This window comes from Pristiophorus japonicus, chromosome 3 (genome assembly GCF_044704955.1).
Source record: "Pristiophorus japonicus isolate sPriJap1 chromosome 3, sPriJap1.hap1, whole genome shotgun sequence".
In the NCBI taxonomy this organism is placed as follows: domain Eukaryota; kingdom Metazoa; phylum Chordata; class Chondrichthyes; family Pristiophoridae; genus Pristiophorus; species Pristiophorus japonicus.
Genome location: NC_091979.1, coordinates 133,767,241 through 133,789,557, shown reverse-complemented (window position 1 = coordinate 133,789,557; position 22,317 = coordinate 133,767,241). Strand labels below are relative to the sequence as shown.

Below are 22,317 nucleotides of genomic sequence, written 5' to 3'. Positions count from 1 at the left end.
CATGGAGTGGTTGAAGCAGATAGTATTGATTAATTTATGGGTAGGTGTGATGCATATGTGAGGGAGAAGAGAAGGAGGAAATAGGGGGTGAAGCATGGGAAGAAGTAATTAGAGTGGTAGGAGGATCATGTAGGGTATAGACACTGGCACAAAACAAAACGGCCTTATTTTATGTAATTCTATGTCTAGATAAATGCAGCCACAACATTCAAGCAGCTCCACACGAACGAAGACAGAGCAGGACCGTTACCACTGGACCCAACATCCACTCCCTCTGTTACCAGTGCACTGTGGTTGCAGTATGGACTATCTAGAGGATGCACTTCAGTATTTCATCAAGCTTACTCTGATAGCACCTCCCTTTCCTATGATCTCTAGCACCAAGAACAAGATCAGCAAAGTCATTGGAACACCATCACCTCCAAGTCACAAACCACCCTGACTTGCACATATATCATCATTCCTTTATCATCACTGGATCACTATCCTAGAAGTCCCACCATAATACCATCATTGGAGCACCATTACGTCAAGGACTGCAGCATGTCAATTTAGCAGCGCACCACCACTTTCTCAGGGCAACGAGAGATGGAGCATAAATGCAGCCTTGCCAGAATCGGCCACATCCCACGAAAACACATATGCCGCATACTCCAATGGCTTTTCTGGTTAAGGAAGTGAACAGTTGAGTTATACAGACCAGAAAGATTCCAAGATCAATCCTTGGATCTCTGATGATTACCTGATCTCAGCTGTAACAGCAGTAGGTGGATGGAAATTCAGCCAGGATTCCCGCTGATGATTGCTATCTAGTGCCCCATGTTGGCAGCGCACATGTGTGGACAATGAATGAGAATGTAACTGTGCATGGTTGCAAATCCCCCTTGCTTCTCTGCCAATACGTTTGAATATACTACTATTGCTCTTGTTTAGGCTCACATGAATAACATTATGTGGGCATCAAAAAGTGCCTGCCACCCTCTGAACCATACCCAGAAACGAGGTAAAACCTTCAAGGAGAGGAGGAGTGAGGAAAACATTGGTGGAAAAAGGAGGGAAGTTTTTTGTCTTTAAAATCACTCTTTGGAAATAAATCTTAATTTCCAATAATCTTTAAATACATTGGGCTAGAATTTGCACTGTTTCACCGCCTGGTTTCTCAACGGTATTGACTTCTTTGGGCAAGAACCAGGTTGCTGAAAAATTCCCCAGCTGAGGCATGCCGGCGGTTTTGACGTATTGCTGGGGAGCGGACCGCCGGCATGCACCTTCCACAGATCGCCCTGGCGCAATCTTTGGCTGAGTGGAGACCCGTAGGCAAGTATAAAAAACAATTTTTTTTAAAAACACCCACGAGGATCAGTGGAGCTGGGCGGTAGGTAAGTAGGTCTGCAAGAAAAAGGTAAGTGGTTGGTTATTTTATATTTATTTTCAAAATCTGTTGGGGTGATTTAATTTAAAAGTATGTGGGAATGTTTTTATTGATTTTTTTAGTTAGGTTTTTTGAAAAATTATTTTTATTCTTTATCTCATGTTGGGCCCAACCCACAGCCTCGGGGTAAATTTTTTAATAGATTTTTTTAATTTATCGCCCATTTTCTTTAGGCATTGCCCAATCTAACCAAAATTGCACTCAGATTGGGAGTGCAAGGCCCATATTTTTCGCTGGTCGGATTTTTTTTATGGGAAGTTTTCGCCGGAGATAGTCTTCCCAGCCTTAACAGTTTTTTGGGCGGCAATCAGGGCTGGCGGGCTTTGGGAAAATTCTAGCCCATTAAAACTTATGGTCCGATGTGATTCATAAATTATCAGATACCACTGCAGTCCTGAGGTTTAACAACGTCACTTGCCACAAATATTGTTTGATTAAAATGTAACCAATCAAGAACAGGAGTTAAGCAATGGTGAAGTAATTTCAGATGTACGTCAACACTGAATGACCACACAACCAGATGAATACATTATTACATACCAGAATTTTGTCATCCTGAGTTCTCAAGGATGCTCCAAACCACTGGTTGGATTTAAATTCCATCGGCTCATTCCCATTTCGTAATCTGTTACCTGAAGGAATATTTTAAAAAGACGTTAAAGTACTTTTACATGACAGCAAAACTCAAAATTGCCTCAATGGTTATGAACTTTACAGATATCCCAGATGGGCAACTTTATGTCCAGGGATACAAGATCTTTAACTCTTTCAAAATTACCAGGCTACATTTGCAACTAGTAAAGTTATACTCCAGGAGATCTGAATTTCACAACAAAGCACCCATGCTGAATTACTGTTGCTATTTTAAGCACTCAGCACAGGGAAGTACTGTCGAAACATAGTAAAATAGTTCAGGATAGTTCAAGCCCATTCTCATTTCCCCACAAAAAGGGTGTAATTGGCCTTATGGTCTCCTGGTTCAAAATAAATAATTAAACACAGTATTTATTTTAGGCCAAGGTTAGCGTGGAAACACAAAGCCTAACTTTCTCAATGTAGTCATAAAAGCTGAAACCCTTTCAAAGTATTTCAAATAAAATGATGTAGTGATAATCTTGCTACTCCAATGTTAAAATTTGATGATTTACTTGGTTCTATAGTGAGAAAAAGCAAATAGATGCATTGCCACAACAACAAATGAATTTTAGTATTAGAAACATAAACAATTTATAGCGTATAAGGAGGACATTTCGGCCTACCGTGTCCGTGCCGGCCGACAAAGAGCCGCACGGCCCTCGGTCAGCAGCCCTAAAGGTTACATATAAATCTATGAACAATGACGGAAAGACAAAGAGCACCCAGCACCCAGTCCGCCTCACACAACTGCGACACCCCTTATACTGAAACATTCTACACTCCACCCCAACCAGAGCCATGTGATCTCCTGGGAGAGGCAAAAACCAGATAAAAACCCAGGCCAATTTAGGGAGAAAAAAAATCTGGGAAAATTCCTCTCCAACCCATCCAGGAGATCACCCTGGCCGTATTCCCTGCAGTACTTACCATTATATCTGCACCATCCAACAAAAGGCCATCCAGTCTAATCCCAATTACCAGCTTTAGGTCTGTAACCCTGCAGGTTACTGCACTTCAAGTGCCCATCCAACCACCTCTTAAAAGTGGTGAGGGTTTCTGCATCCACCACTCTTCCAGGGAGTTCCAGATCCCCACAACCCTCTGCATAAAGAAGCCCCCCCCTCAAATCCCCTCTAAACCTTCCACCAACCACCTTAAAACTATGCACCCTCATAATAGACACCTCCACCAATGGAAATAGACCCTTACTATCCACTATGTCCAGGCCTCTCAATATTTTGTACACCTCAATGAGGTCTCCTCTCAACCTCCTCTGTTCCAATGAGAACAAACCCAGCCTATCCAATCTGTCCTCATAACTAAGATTCTCCATTCCAGGCAGCATCCTAGTAAATCTCCTCTGCACCCTCTCTAATGCAATCACGTCCTTCCTATAATATGGCAACCAGAACTGCACGCGGTACTCCAGCTGTGGCCTAGCCAAAGTATTATACAATGTAATCATAACCTCCCTGCTCTTATATTCTATGCCTCAGCCAATAAAGGCAAGCATTCCGTATGCCTTCTTAACCACCTTATCCACCTGGCCTGCTACTTTCAGTGATCTGTGGACAAGCACTCCAAGGTCCCTTTGTTCATCTATACTATTAAGTGGCCTACCGCTTAATGTGTATACCCTTTCCTTATTAGCCCTCCCAAAGTGCATCACCTCACACTTCTCTGAATTAAATTCCATTTGCCACTGCTCTGCCCAGTAGATTGATATCCTCCTGCAGCCCATGACTTTCCTTTTCATTATCAATCACACAGCCAATTTCAGTTGTCTACAAACTTCTTAACCATGCTCCCTTTATTCAAATGTAAATCATTGATGTATACCACAAAAAGCAAGGGACCCAGTACTGAGCCCTGTGGAACCCCACTGGAAACATCCTTCCAGTCACAAAAACATCCATCAATCATTACCCTTTGCTTCCTCTATCCAAGCCAATTTTGGATCCAACTTGCCACTTTGTCCTGTATCCCATGGGCTTTAACCTTCATGACCAGTCTACCATGTGGGACCTTATCAAAAGCCTTGCTAAAGTCCATATATATATCGTACGCGCTACTCTCATCAGCTCTCTTGGTTACCTCCTCAAAAAATTCAATCAGGTTAGTCAAACAAGATCTTCCCTTAACAAATCCGTGCTGACTGTCCCTAATTAATCCTTGCCTTTCCAAATGCAGATTTATCCTGTCTTTCAGGATTTTTTCTAATAATGTTCCCACCACTGAGGTTAGGCTGACAGGCCTGTAATTACTCGGCCTATCCCTTTCTCCCTTCTTAAACAAGGGCACTACATTAGCAGTCCTCCAATCCTGCGGCACCATGCTCAGATTCAAAGAGGACTGGAAAATGATGGTCACGGCCTCTGCTATTTCCTCTTACTTTGCTCAACAGCCTGGGATGCATTTCATCCGGGCCTCAGGACTTATCTACTTTCAAAGCTGCTAAACCCCTTAATACTTCCTCTCTCACTATATTTATTTCATCCAAAATATCACACTCCTCCTCGATAGCAGTATCTGCATTGCCCCTTTCCTTTGTGAAAACAGATGCAAGGTATTCGTTAAGAACCCTACCAACATCTTCTGCCTTCACACAAAGATTACCCTCATGGTCTCTAATAGGCCCTATCCTTTCCTTAGTTACCCTCTTACTCTTAATATATTTATAGAACATCTAGGGTTTTCCTTAATTTTACTGGCCAAGAATTTCTCGTGCACTCTCTTAGCATTCCTAATATCCTTTTTAAATCTGCCTCTTAACTTTCTATATTCCTCTAAAGATTCTATAGTATTTAGCCATTGGTATATGACATAAGCATCCTTTTTTTCCCTTAATCCTCCCCTGTAAGTCCCTAGACATCCGGGGGCTCTAGAATTATTTTTGACAGCCTTTTTCTTTAAGGGCACATGTTCGGCCACATACAAAAAATGAAAACAATTAGTAAAAATACATCAACCCCCATACAACAGTTTGCTTTTTATCCAGCCAGCTTCATGGGTTTTTAATACAGGTGCAGCATTAAAAATCCAGAATTCCGGAATCCGGAATGTTCCGGAATCTGGATCGATCGGTGGCAAGATCATCCAGAATCCGTAAAATATTCCGGAATCCGGACCCACCGACCCTGCCGACCTTGGGCCCCGCAACTGCCCAACCTCGGGCCTCGCCCGCCGCCATTGCCCTTTCCTCAGGGCCTCGCCACCGCTGCACAACCTGGGCCTCGCCTCACCCTCACTGCCCTTACCTCGGGGCCTCCTCGCCGGCCCGCCCAAATACCTCCTCCGTGAGGGGACTGGCCGGCCCGAACACCTCCTCTTTGGCAAGGCCCCGCCCGACCACCTGCTCCTCAGCAGGGCCCTGACCGAACACCACCTCCATGGCAAGACCCGTCCGAACAGCACCTCGGCGGCGGGGCCCGCCCACCCAAACAGCTCCTCCTCAGCGTGACCCCGCCCGAACAGCTCCTCGGCAGGGTCCCGCCCAATTACCTCATCGTCGGGGCCCTGCCCGCCTTACAGCTTCTCCACAGCGGGGCCCCGCCCAAACAGCTCCACGGCGGGGCCCGCCTATCAACCTCATCAACGGGGCCAGCCGGCCCAAACACAGCTCCCCCGCCTCCCTCTTTCCATCCTCCCCGCCCCCCCCCCTTTCTGACATTCCAAAATATATAAATACCAGAACCTGGGCTCGAGTATTTCCGGATTTGTGATGTCAGAAAGACGATTGAAAGTCGGGAAAATCCCGGAATCCGCAACGGCCTCGGTCCCGAATTCTCGACGCTGCACCTGTACCAATAAATCCTGTCATACAGCTGAAATGATTGCGGGTAGTTTGTGTCAACTACTCTAATCAAAACATCTTCATAGTGTAATCTTCATAGATGACACTATCCTATAGATCATAACAATTGACGAGTTGAAGTAGCAAATGGAAGATACAAACAGAAATGCCAAAACAAAATAAACATTAGATACACAGTTACAATAGCTGACATGAAAAATTTGTTACAAAGCAATCCCAAGGTTCAGTAAACATTTTAAAAACACGCAAGTGAGCCCCAGGTGGGCAGAGGAAATGTTTCAATGACACCCTCACAGCCTCCTTGATAAAATGCAAATTCCCCACTGGCACCTGGGAATCCCTGGGCCAAGACCGCCCAAAGTGGAGGAAAAGCACCTGGGAGGGCGCTGAGTACCTCGAGTCTCGTCGCCAAGAGCATGCAGAATACAAGCGCAGACAGCGGAAGGAGCGTGCGGCAAACCAGACTCCTCATCCATTCTTTCCTTCAACCACTGTCTGCCCCGCCTGTGACAGAGACTGTAATTCTCGCATTGGACTGTAAAACCACCTGAGAACTCACTTTTAGAGTGGAAGCAAGTCTTCCTCGATTTCGAGGAACTGCCTATGATGATGATGATTTTCTTTATAAAGGGCTTTCCCCTTGTGCACTTTCAGCATTTCACCTTGAGACTTTAATTCACGTTCTGAAACTCTGCCTAATCTCATGCTTATAAGAAGTTTTTTTGGGCTAATGAGAATCCTCAGCTATAATTAAACCATTTATCCTGCCCTTTTCCACCCCCAGAAATGATTTATGATTACATTCAAACAGAATTCAAGACACAACAGGCATCAAGAATGAAATATTTAAACCATGCTTCTCTGCCTTATTTGGGCCTATTAGAATCTGCTCCCTGACTGTCAATCACACCCGATATAGGAACATGGGTTTTAGAATATTTGGAATTATCTACTTTTAAACATGAATAACATCTTTTGTACTCGATACACTGATTACTCTCTTATGATTATTCATCCATCAGGAATGTTAGCTCTTTCAGTAAAATCACCAAGATACTGCTAGGATGCCAGGAAAAGGGAGGAGAGATTAACTGTTCGACCTGAACGAATTAGTTCCGTCCTGGAGCTAATTAACACTCAAAAAGGACCAAAAAATCTGTTTTATTAAATCCGCTTAAAGGATCCTCATATCTTTTCCAACAAGGCATAGTAACAGACCATTTCTGGCGACTCAGAGTCACTCCATTTCAATATCCCACACTGCTAGCTTCCTTTCTTCGCAGGGCTCCCAAAGATCTGTAAATGTTTCCTTTTCAAGTATATATCTAATTTCCTTTTGAAAGTTACAGTTGAATCTGTTTCCACCACCCTTTCAGACAGTGCAATCCAGATCATAACATGCAGCGTAAATAAAGAAATCTCCTCTCCAGTTGGTTCTTGAGGAACTTTTTTGGACAATATCAAAACTTGATCTTTTCTGCCCCATAGTTCATAGGAAAATCCAAATCTGAATGGCTATAGCTGTTATTAAATAAGAAATGAAATTAATATTGTTTATATGATTCTAACTGTCCACTCTATGGGCCCAAGTTTCCACATGATTCGTGCCTGATTTTTAGGAGCAACTGGTGGAGAACGGACTATTTTAGAAATCGCAATTCTCCACATTTTTTTTTCCGCAGTCCTAGTCAGGTAGATCAGTTCTAGTTTAGAACAGAATTTTTTCTTCAAAAGGGGGCGTGTCCGGCCACTGACGCCTGATTTGAAAGTTTCCACAGTGAAAACATACTCCAAACTAAAGTAGAATGGAGCCAGTGAAGATTTTTGTAGAACTGAAAAAACCTGTTCTACACATTAAAAAATCAGGCGCAGGTTACAAATTAGGCGTCCAGAACGAGGTGGGGGGGGGGGGGGGGGGAAGGGAAGTCATTAAATTCGACAATAAATCCTTATTTATACTTCTACAAATATTATACAAATAAATCCAACCTGAATAAACATTTATAAGCCAAGAAAAGATTAAATAAACCATCTTCCTACCTGTGTGAAAGTGCTTCAGCCAGGGAGAATTCTGCAGCCGTTCGTGCCGCTGAGCGGGAGAGGGGGGGAGAAAGCCGTTCGTGTCGCTGAGCGGGAGGGGGAGAGAGAGAGAGAGAGAGAGAGGGGGAGGGAGGGAGGGAGAGAGAGAGAGGGGGAGGGAGGGAGGGAGAGAGAGAGAGAGAGAGAGAGAGAGGGGGAGGGAGGGAGAGAGAGAGAGAGAGGGGGAGGGAGGGAGGGGGGGAGAGAGAGAGAGAGAGAGAGAGAGAGGGAGGGGGGGAGAGAGAGAGAGAGAGAGAGAGAGAGAGAGGGGGAGGGAGGGAGAGAGAGAGAGGGGGAGGGAGGGAGAGAGAGAGAGAGAGAGAGAGAGAGGGGGAGGGAGGGAGAGAGAGAGAGAGGGGGAGGGAGGGAGGGAGAGAGTGGGGGGGGAAGAGAGAGGGGGGGGTCGGGGAACAGGAGCGGGTGTCGGGTCGGGTCTGGTCGGCGGGAGCGGGTGTCGGGTCTTGTCGGGGGCGGGGAGCAGGAGCTGGCCGTGGGAGGAGCCTTATTCACGCAGCCCCACTGAGGCCATTCAGCCAGGGCTAGGGGCTGCGTGCTTCGGGCCCCTCCCACACAGTTCGGCGCCTGGAGCTACTGCACTTGCGTGCCGACTGTAGCGCGCATGTGCAGAGGTCCCGGCACTGTTTTCAGCGCCGGGACCTGGCTCCGCCCCCCCCACAGCTCGTGCTGGCTGCGCCGAGGGCCAGAGGACCTGTAAGTAGGTGGAGAATACCGAGGATTTTTTTAGGCGCCGTTTTAAGCGCGAAAAACGGGCGCCCAGTTCGGAGGGGCGCCCGTTTTTTTTCTTGTGGAAACTTGGGCCCTATACACCTAGATATTTTACCAAGGAATTAGTAACTTAAATAAAGTTGCTGAAAAGCCAAAATCCACAAACTGAAATAAAAATCATTGCGATCTGGTGGGTGGTGGCTGGAAGCTGGATACATTGCGTGTATGTGGAGCTTCAGTTGAGTGGGCTGCCTGTGTTATCCCGAATGCCCTGTATATCGGACCAAAGGGATTACCTGAACTAAAAGAAACATGCTGGACCTTGCTTACATTTCTACTAATGAGGAGCAGCACAGAGCAGTTAATTGTTCGGTTGAAGGATAGCCTCCACCAGAAGAATACAGTGGGAAAGGAGCCCAAGATGGGAGAAACAAGCTAGCAACTTTAATTATTGCCTTCTATTTAATGATTGACCTTTCCATGTCAGGAGTAGACCTAACATTCAGTTCAGTCTAGAAATAAAGCAGGATATTTTCTTATTGGTAAGAAACTAGGAACGGTGGAGGAGCAAAAGGGATTTAGGTGTCCATGCACACAAGTCATTGAAAGCTACTGCACAGGTACAAAAAGTAAATCCAAAAAAGGCTAATGGAACATTGGTCTTTATTTCAATGGAGCTGGAATACAAATGTGAGGAAGTGATGCTTCAGTTGTACAGAGCCTTGGTATCATCTGGAGTATCGCATTCAGTTTTTGGTCACAGAACCTCAGGAAGGATATATTGACCTCGAAAGGGCTACAGCACAGATTCACCAGAAAGCTATCAGGGCTTAAAGAGTCAAATTATGGGGATAGGTTGCATAAACTTGGGCTGTATTCCGTTGAATTTAGACAGTTCAGGGATGTTCTAATTGAGGGGTATAAAATGCTAAAAGGGATTTGATAGGGAACATACAAATATTTTTTTTCTCTGATTGGAGAACCTAGAACAAGAGGACCTAATCTTACATTAGAGCAAGGCCATTTAGGAGTGACATCAGGAGAACTTTTTCCACACAAAGTGTAGTGGAAATCTGGAAATCTCTTCCCCAAAAGACTGTGGGTGCTGGGTCAATTAAAATTTTCAGGACTTAAGATTGTAAAAAATGAATTTTTTTGAAAAAACAGAATTAATTACTTGATCCTTCACACATCCCTTACTATTTATTTCAGTTAAGTGTGTTTACATACTCTCAAATCATATTTATATTAGTCCAGTACTGGAACACAAAGCCATACACAATGTCATTGTAAAGGGAGCCAAATAGAACATCACTGTATTTTGTGCCAAATTTATTGCAAGTTAATGCATTGAATTTATTTAAGTTGCTCTCAAGAAAACTGTGCAGTTATTATAGTGTTCAAATTTCACAGATGTTTTCTGCAACATAACAGGGGCTGGCGGTCGGGGGCATGAGGGGGGAGGGGGCGTAGAAGATAAACAATATTTAGATGCAATTTGGATTCAGTACTAGATAGAGAACAGATGTCCAAGAGCGAGTTGCTAAGCTATGACACAATGGAGGGGCCTCATCAGCTCAGCCATACAGTCACAAATGTGTTGCTTGTAATTACCATTATTGTTCCTTCTCCTTTCCAAAGTCTCCTTGACCTAAGTTTCCACATATGATAATATGGGCTGAAAACCTGCTTTCATACTTCAGGACACTTTACCCAGGTGCACAACTGCAGTCCAGGTGACTGGCCTTTCAATTTCCCTGTTCCAATGGGGAAACTAGTTTCCAATCATTTGTGGCCGACTGCAGTACAGGAGAGATCAGGAATTTGTAGCATGGTTGTAATTGAGTTCCTTCCCAATACTTAAAGTAATTGGTAGGAGGTTTCGAGGAGATATGAGGGGAAATTTCTTCACCTAGAGGGTGGTGGGGGTCTCTACCACCCTTTCAGGCAGTGTGTTCGAGGCAGAAACCCTCACACATTTAAAAAGTGCTTGGATGTGCACTTGAAGTGCTGTAACCTACAGGGCTACGGACCAAGAGCTGGAAAGTGGGATTAGGCTGGATAGCTCTTTGTCGGCCGGTGCGGACACGATGAGCCGTAATGGCCTCCTTCCGTGCTGTAAATTTCTATGATTCTATATTAATGCTCTCCAAAAAAAAGTCAGTTTCATTAGGCGAGCCTGCACTTCCTATGAGCCAAAACAACTTTATGTATGCAAAATTTCTGAGATAGCTGGCTACAAGGTGAATACTGAACACTTCCACCATTGGGGTACGCAATGGAAACAGTGCAGCCTACCCATCGTAACCTCCAGATCTCTCCACATTGGTAAAAAACACATTGCAGACAAATCATATAGCTCAGGCTAAAACGAAGAGCTTATACTTTAAGTAAAATAAAACAGAACAATGAACAACTTGCATTTATATAGCCCCTTTAATGTAGTTAAATGTCCCAAAGTGCTTCACAGGAGAGATATCAAACAAAATTTGACACTGAGCCAATATAAGGATATTAGGACCGGTGATCAAAAGCTTGGTCAAAGAGGTAGATTTTAAGGAGCATCTTAAATTATGAAATAATGTTAAAACATTGCACTTAATGTCATCTTTTCTGAAACAAAATAAGAGTTCTAGTTTTAGCAGTTCTCCACAACAAACTTTGAACAGAAGTCTGTGATGAAACACTTGACGTGAGAATTGAACTTCATGTAGTTCCTAAAAGGCACCCAAATATAGGTGCCGAATTTGGTGCAGGTTACGCCCGCAGTCGCCGAGGATCTGCTGGAAATGTATGTTTTCTGGGCGATTCCTCTGGAACCGACCTTCTGCCGTCCAGGTTCCGCCCGGATCGAGATTGGTCGCGGAGGGATCCGCCGGCGTGACGTCATGCCGCCCTCCCATGCCGGATGCTGCAAATCGGCCATTTTGGTGAGGGATGCTGGCCTCAGATCGATCTGCCACCCGCCAGAAGGGCCACTCGCAAAAAGCAGGTCTGAGCTGGCCGTGAGTCGGGCGGCAGGGAGAAGAGCTCCGAGTGCTGCAGCGCTGCACATCGCGGCTATGGTGCAAGTGCTGGGCCATCATGAGTGGGACTGCTGGAAAAAAGTTAGGTGGTTGTTGCTTTACTTTATTGCTGATGGTCATGTTTAATTTGGATGTGATAAAAGCGACTGAAATGTGTCTAGGCTGATGGAAACTTTTTTCTTTGACCTTGCTGACAGACCTTCATTGAGAAACCCATTGGCGAAGGCGAAATAATTATAAATAAGTGAAAAGTCACATTTTGTCCATCCAGACTGATTAATTAATTCTGTGACACAGCCCTTCAAGAAGTTCTCAGGGAAGCACAACATAGGGTGAGAGGGTTAGGGTTAGAATGATCCATTGTAAGCCTGAGACAGCTGCAGAATCTGACCAACATTTGTATGGGAGGAAAAGGCTATAAAGTTACAGCTATTCGACTTTAGAGGCAGCGTGATTACAGATCAAACTGCGGAAGGACTACGGTCAATAAAACACAGCAAGAGACAAGCACTGTGGTGAATCAGTGGCCTACCATTGAGGTTTCAATGACTAGACTGTCACTATCGCCTTGTTAATGTGTCTTTTTTTGTATTGCAAAGAAACTAGTTCATAAAAGTGGTTCTGATTCATCACCAAAGACCTGTACCCAGCATGCCTTGTTGTGGTGACAGACATAAGTCTATTTTAAGAGATGTAATTAATCTGACACAGCGAATAACCCTCACAGCACATAATATAGTGCACTATGTGGATGGGAAGATATTCCTGATAAAGCAGATGACCTGAGGGACAGATGTGTGTTTCTCATAAGGCACCACCCATGACGTTAAAATCAGACACTCACCAACAGAGGGTCAGCAATGTGAGTGTATTTACAAGTGCACAATAACAAAGGTTACATATATTTACAAACATTTACACCACCAACATCCACCCCTCTACCCGACACTATCATCTCTCTTTTCCCCCGCCCCGGAAGCGATGCCCAAGCTCCTCTTCCTCGTCCCGCCTACACCATGGCGTCCCGATCCCCTGCTCCCCTCTGCCTCTGGTTTATGAGGTTGTGCAGGAGGGTAGCGGGATGTCTGCAGACGTGTGCGTCATGGTGAGAAGGCAGGGGCATGGCCAAAGGTGTTGGGATCTCCTGCTCCTCCAGACCTGTCTGCCTTGAGGGTGTGGGGTCAGGGGCTTGAACTGCGCGTCCAGAAGCTATCTCTTGCCTCATCGTCTCAACGGTCTCGGTGATGCGCTCCAACACAGTGATGAGCCGGTCCATCTTCGTCATCATGCTGCTGGGTGAAGGTGGCCATGCTGGCAGCTATCCCAGTCATGGTCTGGAGGATATCGCAACCTATCTGCATGCTTGTCAGTGATAGCTGGACGATCTCCAGAATTGCAGAGAGCTGTGGTGAAACCTCAGGTGGATGCTTGCTCCTGGTGGGTTCTGGCACCTAACTTGCCTTCGCGCCACGGCCTCTGCGCTTGGTAGAGCTTGCCAATGTGGAGTCCGTTCCAAACCCCAGGAACTCAGAGGCCGACGCCGAGGTTCTGCTGACACCTGGCTCACATGGCAGGAGGCTGCTGTCATCCTGTTCCTAGAGCTCAAGCCCTTCTCCCTCCTCTCCTTCGTGGCTCAGGGTGGCGGAGGTGGGAGCAGTGGAAATGGGTAATCTGGGGTGGGGGAAGTGGGTGGAGAAGGGATCCGCTGTCTTGGGCTGGGGACGACGTCAGTGTGGGAAACGTTGGGGTCTGACGACTTCTCTGAAGGCCAGAGGTCGATAGTGAAACGAATGGCTGCTCAACAGTTTGTGTGTCTCAATTTCTCCGACTGCCCCCTCTCCAACCTCCAACTCTCTCCTCTCCAACCTCCAACTCTCTCCTCTCCAAAGCTCACATTCACAGGTGGAATAAAGTGGTGTGTCTTTATGCGCATGCGCAGTACAGCAATCATCCTCAAACGGCCTCGAAATAACGACACGTCGGAAGACAAAAACTGCAAAGAAAAAAACGGGGTCCCGCGCATGCGCATTGGAGGCCCTCCGAAAATCTCCAAGTAGAGAGGCCTCCAACTGCCACACATTGACGACGCTGGCCGCTTATTCCCGCTCCCACCCGGCAGTGGCCACACAACGGAGCCGAAAGTGGCTCCCGACAGAACCCGGCGGCAGCAGGCGGTAAAAAGGTAGGTACGGCCCGGGGGGGGCGACCAAATTCGGCCCCATATAATCGTGCAACAAAATAGGAAATTGAAGAACTTGGGGGACCACCCAGATTATATATCTTGCTTTGATGTCCAAACTAGGATAATGGAAGGTAAGGACAGTAATCGTCCCAATAATTAAAACTGGCCCACATTGAGTTAATCCTGCAGTGGCAGACAAGGGACAAAAGGGAATCCTTAAGTACAAACAATTGCAACCAGCATTAAGTCTCACTAATAGGTTTGACAATTACATTTTATTTGTATATTTGCCTCTTTATGTCTCCAAAATCAATCACTGCTGTTTAATAGTGCAGTTAGTACAGCCAATTTAAACATGTCATTAATATAAAATGGCCCCCGAGGCAGTGTATATTACTCTTTTACCCAGTAGTTATTAAGCTAAAACAAGGGATTCTAAAAATCCATGCAACCATGGCTTCTACTTTAAACTTTCTAAAGCCTAGGCCAAACTACAAATTCATATAACATGCCTTATCAAAACTAGACAGGTCTTAGGATTGATTACAGAGAATTAACTGGCATATAGTTCTAGCCTTCCTTTTGCTAAGTAACGATCCAGCCACGTTCTGCGCATGTGCTGCTCAGAAATCTACTGCGCAGCATTTCGGGCCCAGTTTCGGCACCTCGGTCAGCCACGGTGCTTCACGCTCCCTCTCCGCGCCGATCCGACAAGGGGTGCCGGGGGCAGCGGGGAGGGGTTTGAGCGACCAACCCCAGGATGCAGCGCACCAACCCGACCTCGGAGAGAACACTGGAGGCGGTGGGGAGAGGGGGAGCAGCCAGCCCCAGGATACAGCGCGGGTCGCGACCCCCCCACCAGGAATGATGCTGGACCAGGGATGTTGCCGGACCAAAGAGTCCCGGACTGGAGAGGTACAACCTGTATTACAGACGAACAGTTTATAAGGAAGAAAGATGTGGAAAGAGAGGGGAACACATGCACAAGAAAAAGAATGAGCTGTGTGATTAGGTGGAGAACAGGAGATAATTAACTGACAGAAGGGATAATAGTGCAAAACAAAACTTCTCTTACAGAAGAGAAATAAAAGACATATACGAGACCCAGAGAATGTGTAATCAGTTAAAGTAGGTTAGTTATGTTGGGGCGGGGGGGGGGGGGGGCGGGGGGGAAAAGAGTGTGGACAGTTGACAGAGCAGAGCAAGCTCCAGGAGTAAATAAAATGATTATTCAAGCCATCTTAGTTCTCAATCCAGATCAAACCCAAGTCCCAGCACTGTATCCATTGGTTTCTTAAATGATTCGAAGGTATTAATCTCCATTACCCTATCTAGAAATCTATTCCATGAGAGTTCTGCACAGAGTGGTCTTGTGCCGAGTGCTCCTAAAAACAGTGTTAAAGTTGGGAATTCAGATCAGAGGGGGAAGCAGGTGCTGCTTTTTGCCACCAATACTTGTAGTGCTGTGTGTTACAAGTAAATATTTAATTTAATCTACCTATAACTTAAACTAGATCAAGTAATTAGTGAAAGAAACAAAACTATTAGCAAAGTTAATTAAATACATAAATTATAATTAATTAAATAAAACAAGGTTAGAAAGGGATGGCAGTACAGGTGGTGTGCCGCAACTGCAACATGAGAGTTTATGGAGAGCATCGCAATCCCAGATGACCATGTGTCTTCATCTCGAGGATCTTCAGCTTAGAATTGTTGAGCTGGAGGCCGAGGTGCCGACATCACAGGGCATCAGGGAGGGGGAGATTTATCTGGACATTTTAAGCCAGGAGGCAGTCACACCCCTTAGGTTAGGTAGTGGTACAGGTCTGGTCAGGGACAGGAGGGGATGACTGCAACTCAGGCTGTTATGGGGACCCAGGTGCTGGTAGAACCGAGGTCTTTGCCCTTATCCAACAGGTATGAGGTTCTTGCTGCCTGTTTGAATGAGGAAAGTGTCTGCAGGGTGGCGAGCAAACTGACTACAGCACCGTGGTACAGGAGGCCATTCAAGTGGGGAGGGGAAACATAGAAACATAGAAAATAGGTGCAAGAGTAGGCCATTCGGCCCATCAAGCCTGCACCGCCATTCAATATGATCATGGCTGATCATTCAACCTCAGTATCCCACCCCAACCTTCTCTCCATACCCTCTGATCCCTTTAGCCGTAAGGGCCACATCTAACTCCCGTTTGAATATATCCAACGAACTGGACTCAACAACTTTCTGTGGCAGAGAATTCCACAGGTTCACCACTCTCTGGGTAAAAAAGTTTCTCCTCATCTCTGTCCTATATGGCTTATCCCTTATCCTTAGACTGTATTCCCTGGCTCTGCACCTCCCCAACATCAGGAACATTCTTCCTGCATCTAACCTGTCCAGACCCGTCAGAATTTAATACATTGCTATGAGATCCCCTCATATTCTTCTAAATTCCAGTGAGTACAAGCTCAGCCAATCCAGTTTTTCCTGATATGTCAGTCCTGCCATCCCGGGAATCATTCTGGTTAACCTTCGCTTCACTCCCTCAATAGCAAGCATGTCCTTGCTCAGATTAGGAGACCAAAACTGCACACAATACTCAAGGTGTGGTCTCACCAAGGCTTTGTACTACTACAGCAAGACCTCCCTGCTCCTATACTCAAATCCCCTCGCTCTGAAGGCCAGCATGCCATTTCCTTTCTTTACCGCCTGCTGTATCTGCATGCCTACCTTCAATGACTGATGTACCATGACACCCAGGTCTCATTGCACCTCCCCTTTTACTAATCTGTCACCATTCAGATAATAATCTGCCTTCCTGTTTTTGCCACCAAAGTGGATAACCTCACATTTATCCACATTATACTGCATCTGCCATGCATTTGACCATTCATCTAACCTGCCCAAGTCCCCCTGCAGCCTCTTAGCATCCTGCTCACAGCTCACACCGCCACCCAGCTTAGTGTCATCTGCAAACTTGGAGATATTACATTCAATTCCTTCGGCTAAATCATTAATGTATAATGTAAATAGTTGGGGTCACAGCAATGAACCCTGCGGCACCCCACTAGTCGCTGCCTGCCATTCTGAAAAGGATCCGTTTATTCCCACTCTTTGCTTCCTGTCTGCCAACCAGTTCTCTATCCATGTCAATACATTACCCCCAATACCATGTGCTTTAATTTTTCACACTAATCTCTTGTGTGGGACCTTGTCAAAAGCCTTTTGAAAGTCCAAATACACCACATCTACTGGTTCTCCCTTGTCCACTCTACTAGTTACATCCTCAGAAAACTCTAGAAGATTTGTCAAACATGATTTCCTTTTCATAAATCCATGCTGAATTGGGCCGATCCTGTCACTGCTTTCCAAATGCACTGCTATTTCATCTTTAATAATTGACTCCAGCATTTTCCCCACCAACGATGTCAGGCTAACCAGTCTATAATTCCATGTTTTCCCTCTCCCTCCTTTTTAAAAAGTGGGGTTACATTAGCTACCCTCCAATCCATAGGAACTGATCCAGAGTCCATGGAATGTTGGAAAATGACCAACAATGCATCTATTATTTCTAGGGCCACTTCCTTAAATACTCTGGGATGCAGACTATCAGGCCCTGGGGATTTATCGGCCTTCAGTCCCTTCAAATTTCCCTAACACCATTTCATGACTAATAAAGATTTCCCTCAGTTCCCCCTTCTCACTCGACCCTCGGCCCCCTAGTATTTTCAGGAGGTTATTCGTGTCTTCCTTAGTGAAGACAGAACCAAGGTATTTGTTCAATTAGTCTGCCATTTCCTTGTTCCCGAGTATGAATTCATCTGATTCTGACTGCAAGGGACCTACATTAGTCTTCACTAATCTTTTTCCCTTCACATATCTATTGAAACTTTTGCAGTCAGTTTTTATGTTCCCTGCAAGCTTACTCTCATACTCTATTTTCCTTCTCCGAATTAAATCCTTAATCCTCCTCTGCTGAATTCTAAATTTCTCCCAGACGTCAGGTTTGCTGCTTTTTCTGGCCAATTTATATGCCTCTTCCTTGGATTTAACACTTTCCCTAATTTCCCTTGTTAGTCGCAGTTGAGCCACCTTCCCTTTTTAATTTTTAGCCACACAGGGATGTACAATTGCTGTAGTTCATCCATGTGATCTTTAAATGTCTGCCATTGCCTATGCGCCGTCAGCCCTTTAAGTATCATTTGCCAGTCTATCCTAGCCAATTCACGTCTCATATTGTCGAAGTTTCCTTTCTTTAAGTTCAGGACTCTAGTCTCTGAATTAACTGTGTCACTCTCCATCTTGATGAAGAATTCTACCATATTATGGTCACTCTTCCCCAAGGGGCCTCACACGACCAGATTGTTAATGAATCCTCTCTCGTTACACAAGACCCAGTCTAGGATGGCCTGCTCTCTAGTTGGTTCCTCGATATATTGGTCTAGGAAATCATCCCTTATACACATCAGGAACTCCTCCTCCACAATATTGCTACCAGTTTGGTTAGCCCAATCAATATGTAGAATAAAGTCACCCATGATAACTGCTGTACCCTTATTGCACACGTCCCTAATTTCCTGTTCGATGCCATTCCCAACCTCCTCACTACTGTTTGGTGGTCTGTACACAACTCCCACTAACATTTTCTGCCTTTTGGTGTTTCGTAGCTCTACCCATATAAATTACACATCATCCACGCTAATGTCCTTCCTTACTATTGCGTTAATCTCCTCTTTAACTGGTAACACTACCCCACCTCCTTTTCTTTCCAGTCTATCCTTCCTGAATATTGAATATCCCTGGATGTTGAGTTCCCATCCTTGGTTACCCTGGAGCCATGTTGCCGTAATCCCAATTACATCATATACGTTAACAGCTATCTGCGCAGTTAATTCATCCACCTTATTACGAATGCTCCTCGCATTGAGACTCAGAGCCTTCAGGCTTGTTTTTTTAACACTCTTTGTCCTTTTAGAATTATGTTGTAATGTGGTCCTTTTTGATTTTTGCCCTTGATTTCTCTCCACTTTTGTTTTTCTCCTTCCTACCTTTTGCTTCTGCCCCCTTTTTATTTCCCTCTGCCTCCCTGCATTGATTCCCATCCCCCTGCCATCTTAGTTTAAACCCTCACCAACAGCACTAGCAAACACTCCCCCTGCGACATTGGTTCTGGTCCTGCCCAGGTGCAGACCATCCGGTTTGTACTGGTCCTACCTCCCCCAGAACCGGTTCCAATGTCCCAGCAATTTGAATCCCTCCCCATTGCACCATTCCTCAAGCCACGTATTCATCTGAACTATCCTGTTATTCCTACTCTGACTAGCACGTGGCACTGGTAGCAATCCTGAGATTACTACCTTTGAAGTCCAACTTTTTACTTTAACTCCTAGCTTCCTAAATTCAGCTTGGAGGACCTCATCCCGTTTTTTACATATGTCGTTGGTACCTATATGCACCACGACAGCTGGCTGTTCACCCTTCCCCTCCAGAATGCGCTGCAGCAGCTCCGAGACATCCTTGACTCTTGCACCAGGGAGGCAACATACCATCCTGGAGTCTCATTTGCGGCCGCAGAAACGCCTACCTATTCCCCTTACAATAGAATTCCCTATCACTAGAGCGCTCCCACTCTTCTTCTTGCCCTGCTGTGCAGCCGAGCCACCCATGGTGCCATGAACTTGACTGCTGCTGCCTTCCCCTGATGAGCCACCTCCCTCAACAGTACCCAAAACGGTGTATCTGTTTTGGAGGGAGGTGACCGCAGGGGACCCCTGCACTACCTGCCTTCCCTTGCTCTTCCTGATGGTTACCCATTCCCTATCTGGTTTACCTGTGGTGTGACCAACTCATTAAATGTGCTATTCACGACATCTCAGCATCGCAGATGCTCCAGGGTGAATACATCCGCAGCTCCAGTGCCGCAATGCGGACTATCAGGAACTGCAGCTGGATACACTTCCCGCACACGTAGTAGTCAGGGATTCCCACATAGCACAGGAGGAGCATGACATGGGTCTGGGCTCTCCTGCCATGATTTAACCCTTAGATTAACTTAATTTGGGAGTGAAAAGGAATGTTGTAGTGGTAGGGGACAGTATAGTCAGGGGGATATATACTGTTCTCTGCAGCCGCAACTGGGAATTCCGAAGGGTGTGTTGCATGCCAGGGTTAAGGATAACTCATCATGGCTGGAGAAGAATTTGGAGTGGGCGGAGGTGGCGGCGCAGGGGGATGAGGACCCAGTGGTTGTGGTTCACGTAGGAACCAACAACATAGGAAGAACTATGAGTGAGGTTCTGCTGATAAAGTTTGAGGAGCTAGGGTCCAAATTAAAATGCAGACCCTCAAATGGTAATAATCCTTGGATTGTTACCTGAGCCATGTGCAAATTGGCATAGGGACAAGCAGATCAGAGAGTTAAATGCATGGCTCAAAGAGTGGTGTAGGAGTAAAGGGTTTCAAATCATGGGACCAATTCTAGGGAAAAAGGAAAGAGGAAGCTGTTCCATTGGGACGGTCTTCAGTGTCCTGGTGAATCGAATGGCTAGGGCTATGGATAGGGCTTTAAACTAAAAATGCTGGGGGCAAGGGCTCAGGTGAGGGAAATTTAGAAATCTAAAGAGAAAAGTCAAGGCAATGGAACAGTGTAGTGATAAGAAGAGTGTGACAGGAAGGTACAGAGAGTTTAACAGTAATAGTGCAACAGTGAATAAGGTGAAAGCAGGGAATAATAGTAAAAAGTTAAAATAAAAGGCTCTTCATTTGAATGCACAAAGCTTACTTAACAAGATAGACAAGTTAGTGGCACAAAGGGAGATAAATAGGTTTGATTTAATAGCCATTAGAAAGACAAGGTGACCAATGTTGAGAACTAAACATTCCAGGGTACTTGACATTTCGAAAAGACAGGTAGAATGGCTGACATAAGGACAGTAGTGAGAAAGGATCTTGGCTCGCAAGATCAGAAAGTAGAATCAGTGTGGGTGGAGATAAGAAATAACAAGCGACAGAAAACACTGGTGGGAGCAGTTTATAAGCCGACGAACAATAGCTATACCATTGGACAGAGTATTAATCAACAAATAACAGAAGCTTGTAACAAAGGTAATGCAATAATTGTTGCGGACTTTAACCTTCTTAGAGACTGGGCAAATCAAATTGGCAAAGGTCATCTGGAGGACGAGTTCATGGAATGTATTCGAGACAGTTTCCCAGAACAGTAAGTCGTGGAAGCAAGCAGGGAATAGGCTATTTTAGATCTTGTACTGTGTAATGAGACAGAGTTCATTAGTAATCTTATAGTAAAGAATCCTCCGAGGAAGAGTGATCATATTATTAACGTTGGGTTTGAGAGTGAAATTCTTAAATATAAAACTAGAATCTTAAACTTAAATAAAGTCAATTACATAGGTATGAGGGTGAGTTGGCCAAGGTACATTGGGAAATTAGATTAAAAAGGTATGACAATAGCTAAGCAGTGACAGATTTAAATAAATATTCCAAAATTCTCAACTAAAAATGTACATTCCAGTGAGAAATAAAACTCCACAGGAAAAATGATTCATCCATGGTTAACTAAAGAAGTTAAGGATAGCATTAGATTCAAAAGAGGCTTATAATGTTGCAAAGAATAGTAGTAAGCCAGAGGATTGGGCGAGTTTTAGAAATCAGCAGAGGATGACCAATACATTGATAAAAAAGGGAGAAAATAGAAGAGAGTAAACTAGCAATAAAACAGATTATAAGAGATTCTACAAGTATGTAAAAAGGCACAGAGTAGCAAAAGTAAGCATTGGTCCCTTAGAGGTGGAGACAGAAGAAATTTTAATGGGAAATAAGGAAATGGCAGAGACTTTAAACAAATATTTTGTATCTGTCTTCACAGTAGTAGACACAAAAAGCAAACCAAAATAATGAGGAAGTGAAAGTAATTAGTATCAGTAGCGAAAAGCTATTTGAGAAACTAATGCGACTAAAAGCTAACAAATTCCTTGGACAATCTAGTCTTTATACTCTAAAAGAACTGACTGCAGAAATAGTGGATGCCTTGGTTGTGATCTTCCAAAATTCCCTAGGTTTTAGAACAATTCTAGCAGATTAGAAGGTAGCAAATATAACCCTGCTATTCAAGAAAGGAGGGAAGCGAGAAAACAAGAAGCTAAAAGGGAGTTGGCCAGACATCAGTTGTCAGCAAAATGCTCAAATCCATTATTAAAGAAGTGGCAACAGTGCATTTAGAAAATCATATGATTAGGCAGAGTCAACATGGTTTTATGAAAGGGTATTTAACAAATTTATTCAAGTTTTTTTGAGGATGTAACTAGCCGGGTAGATAACAGGAAACCAATGGATGCAGTATATTTGGATTTCCAAAGGAATTTGATAAGGTGCCACATAAAAGGTTGTTATGCAAGACAAGGGCTCATGGAGTTGGGGGTAATA

The 22,317-nt window shown here is 44.9% G+C and overlaps 1 protein-coding gene across 1 annotated transcript in view; it reads right to left on the bottom strand.

Annotated features, from left to right (window-relative positions):
- itgav (integrin, alpha V) overlaps positions 1-22,317 on the bottom strand; it is a 153,215-nt gene that overhangs the window by 95,271 nt on the left and 35,627 nt on the right. Inside the window, exon 3 of the mRNA XM_070875830.1 lies at positions 1,973-2,064. Coding sequence (XP_070731931.1) covers positions 1,973-2,064 — 92 coding nt within the window. The remainder of the gene's footprint in view (positions 1-1,972; positions 2,065-22,317) is intronic.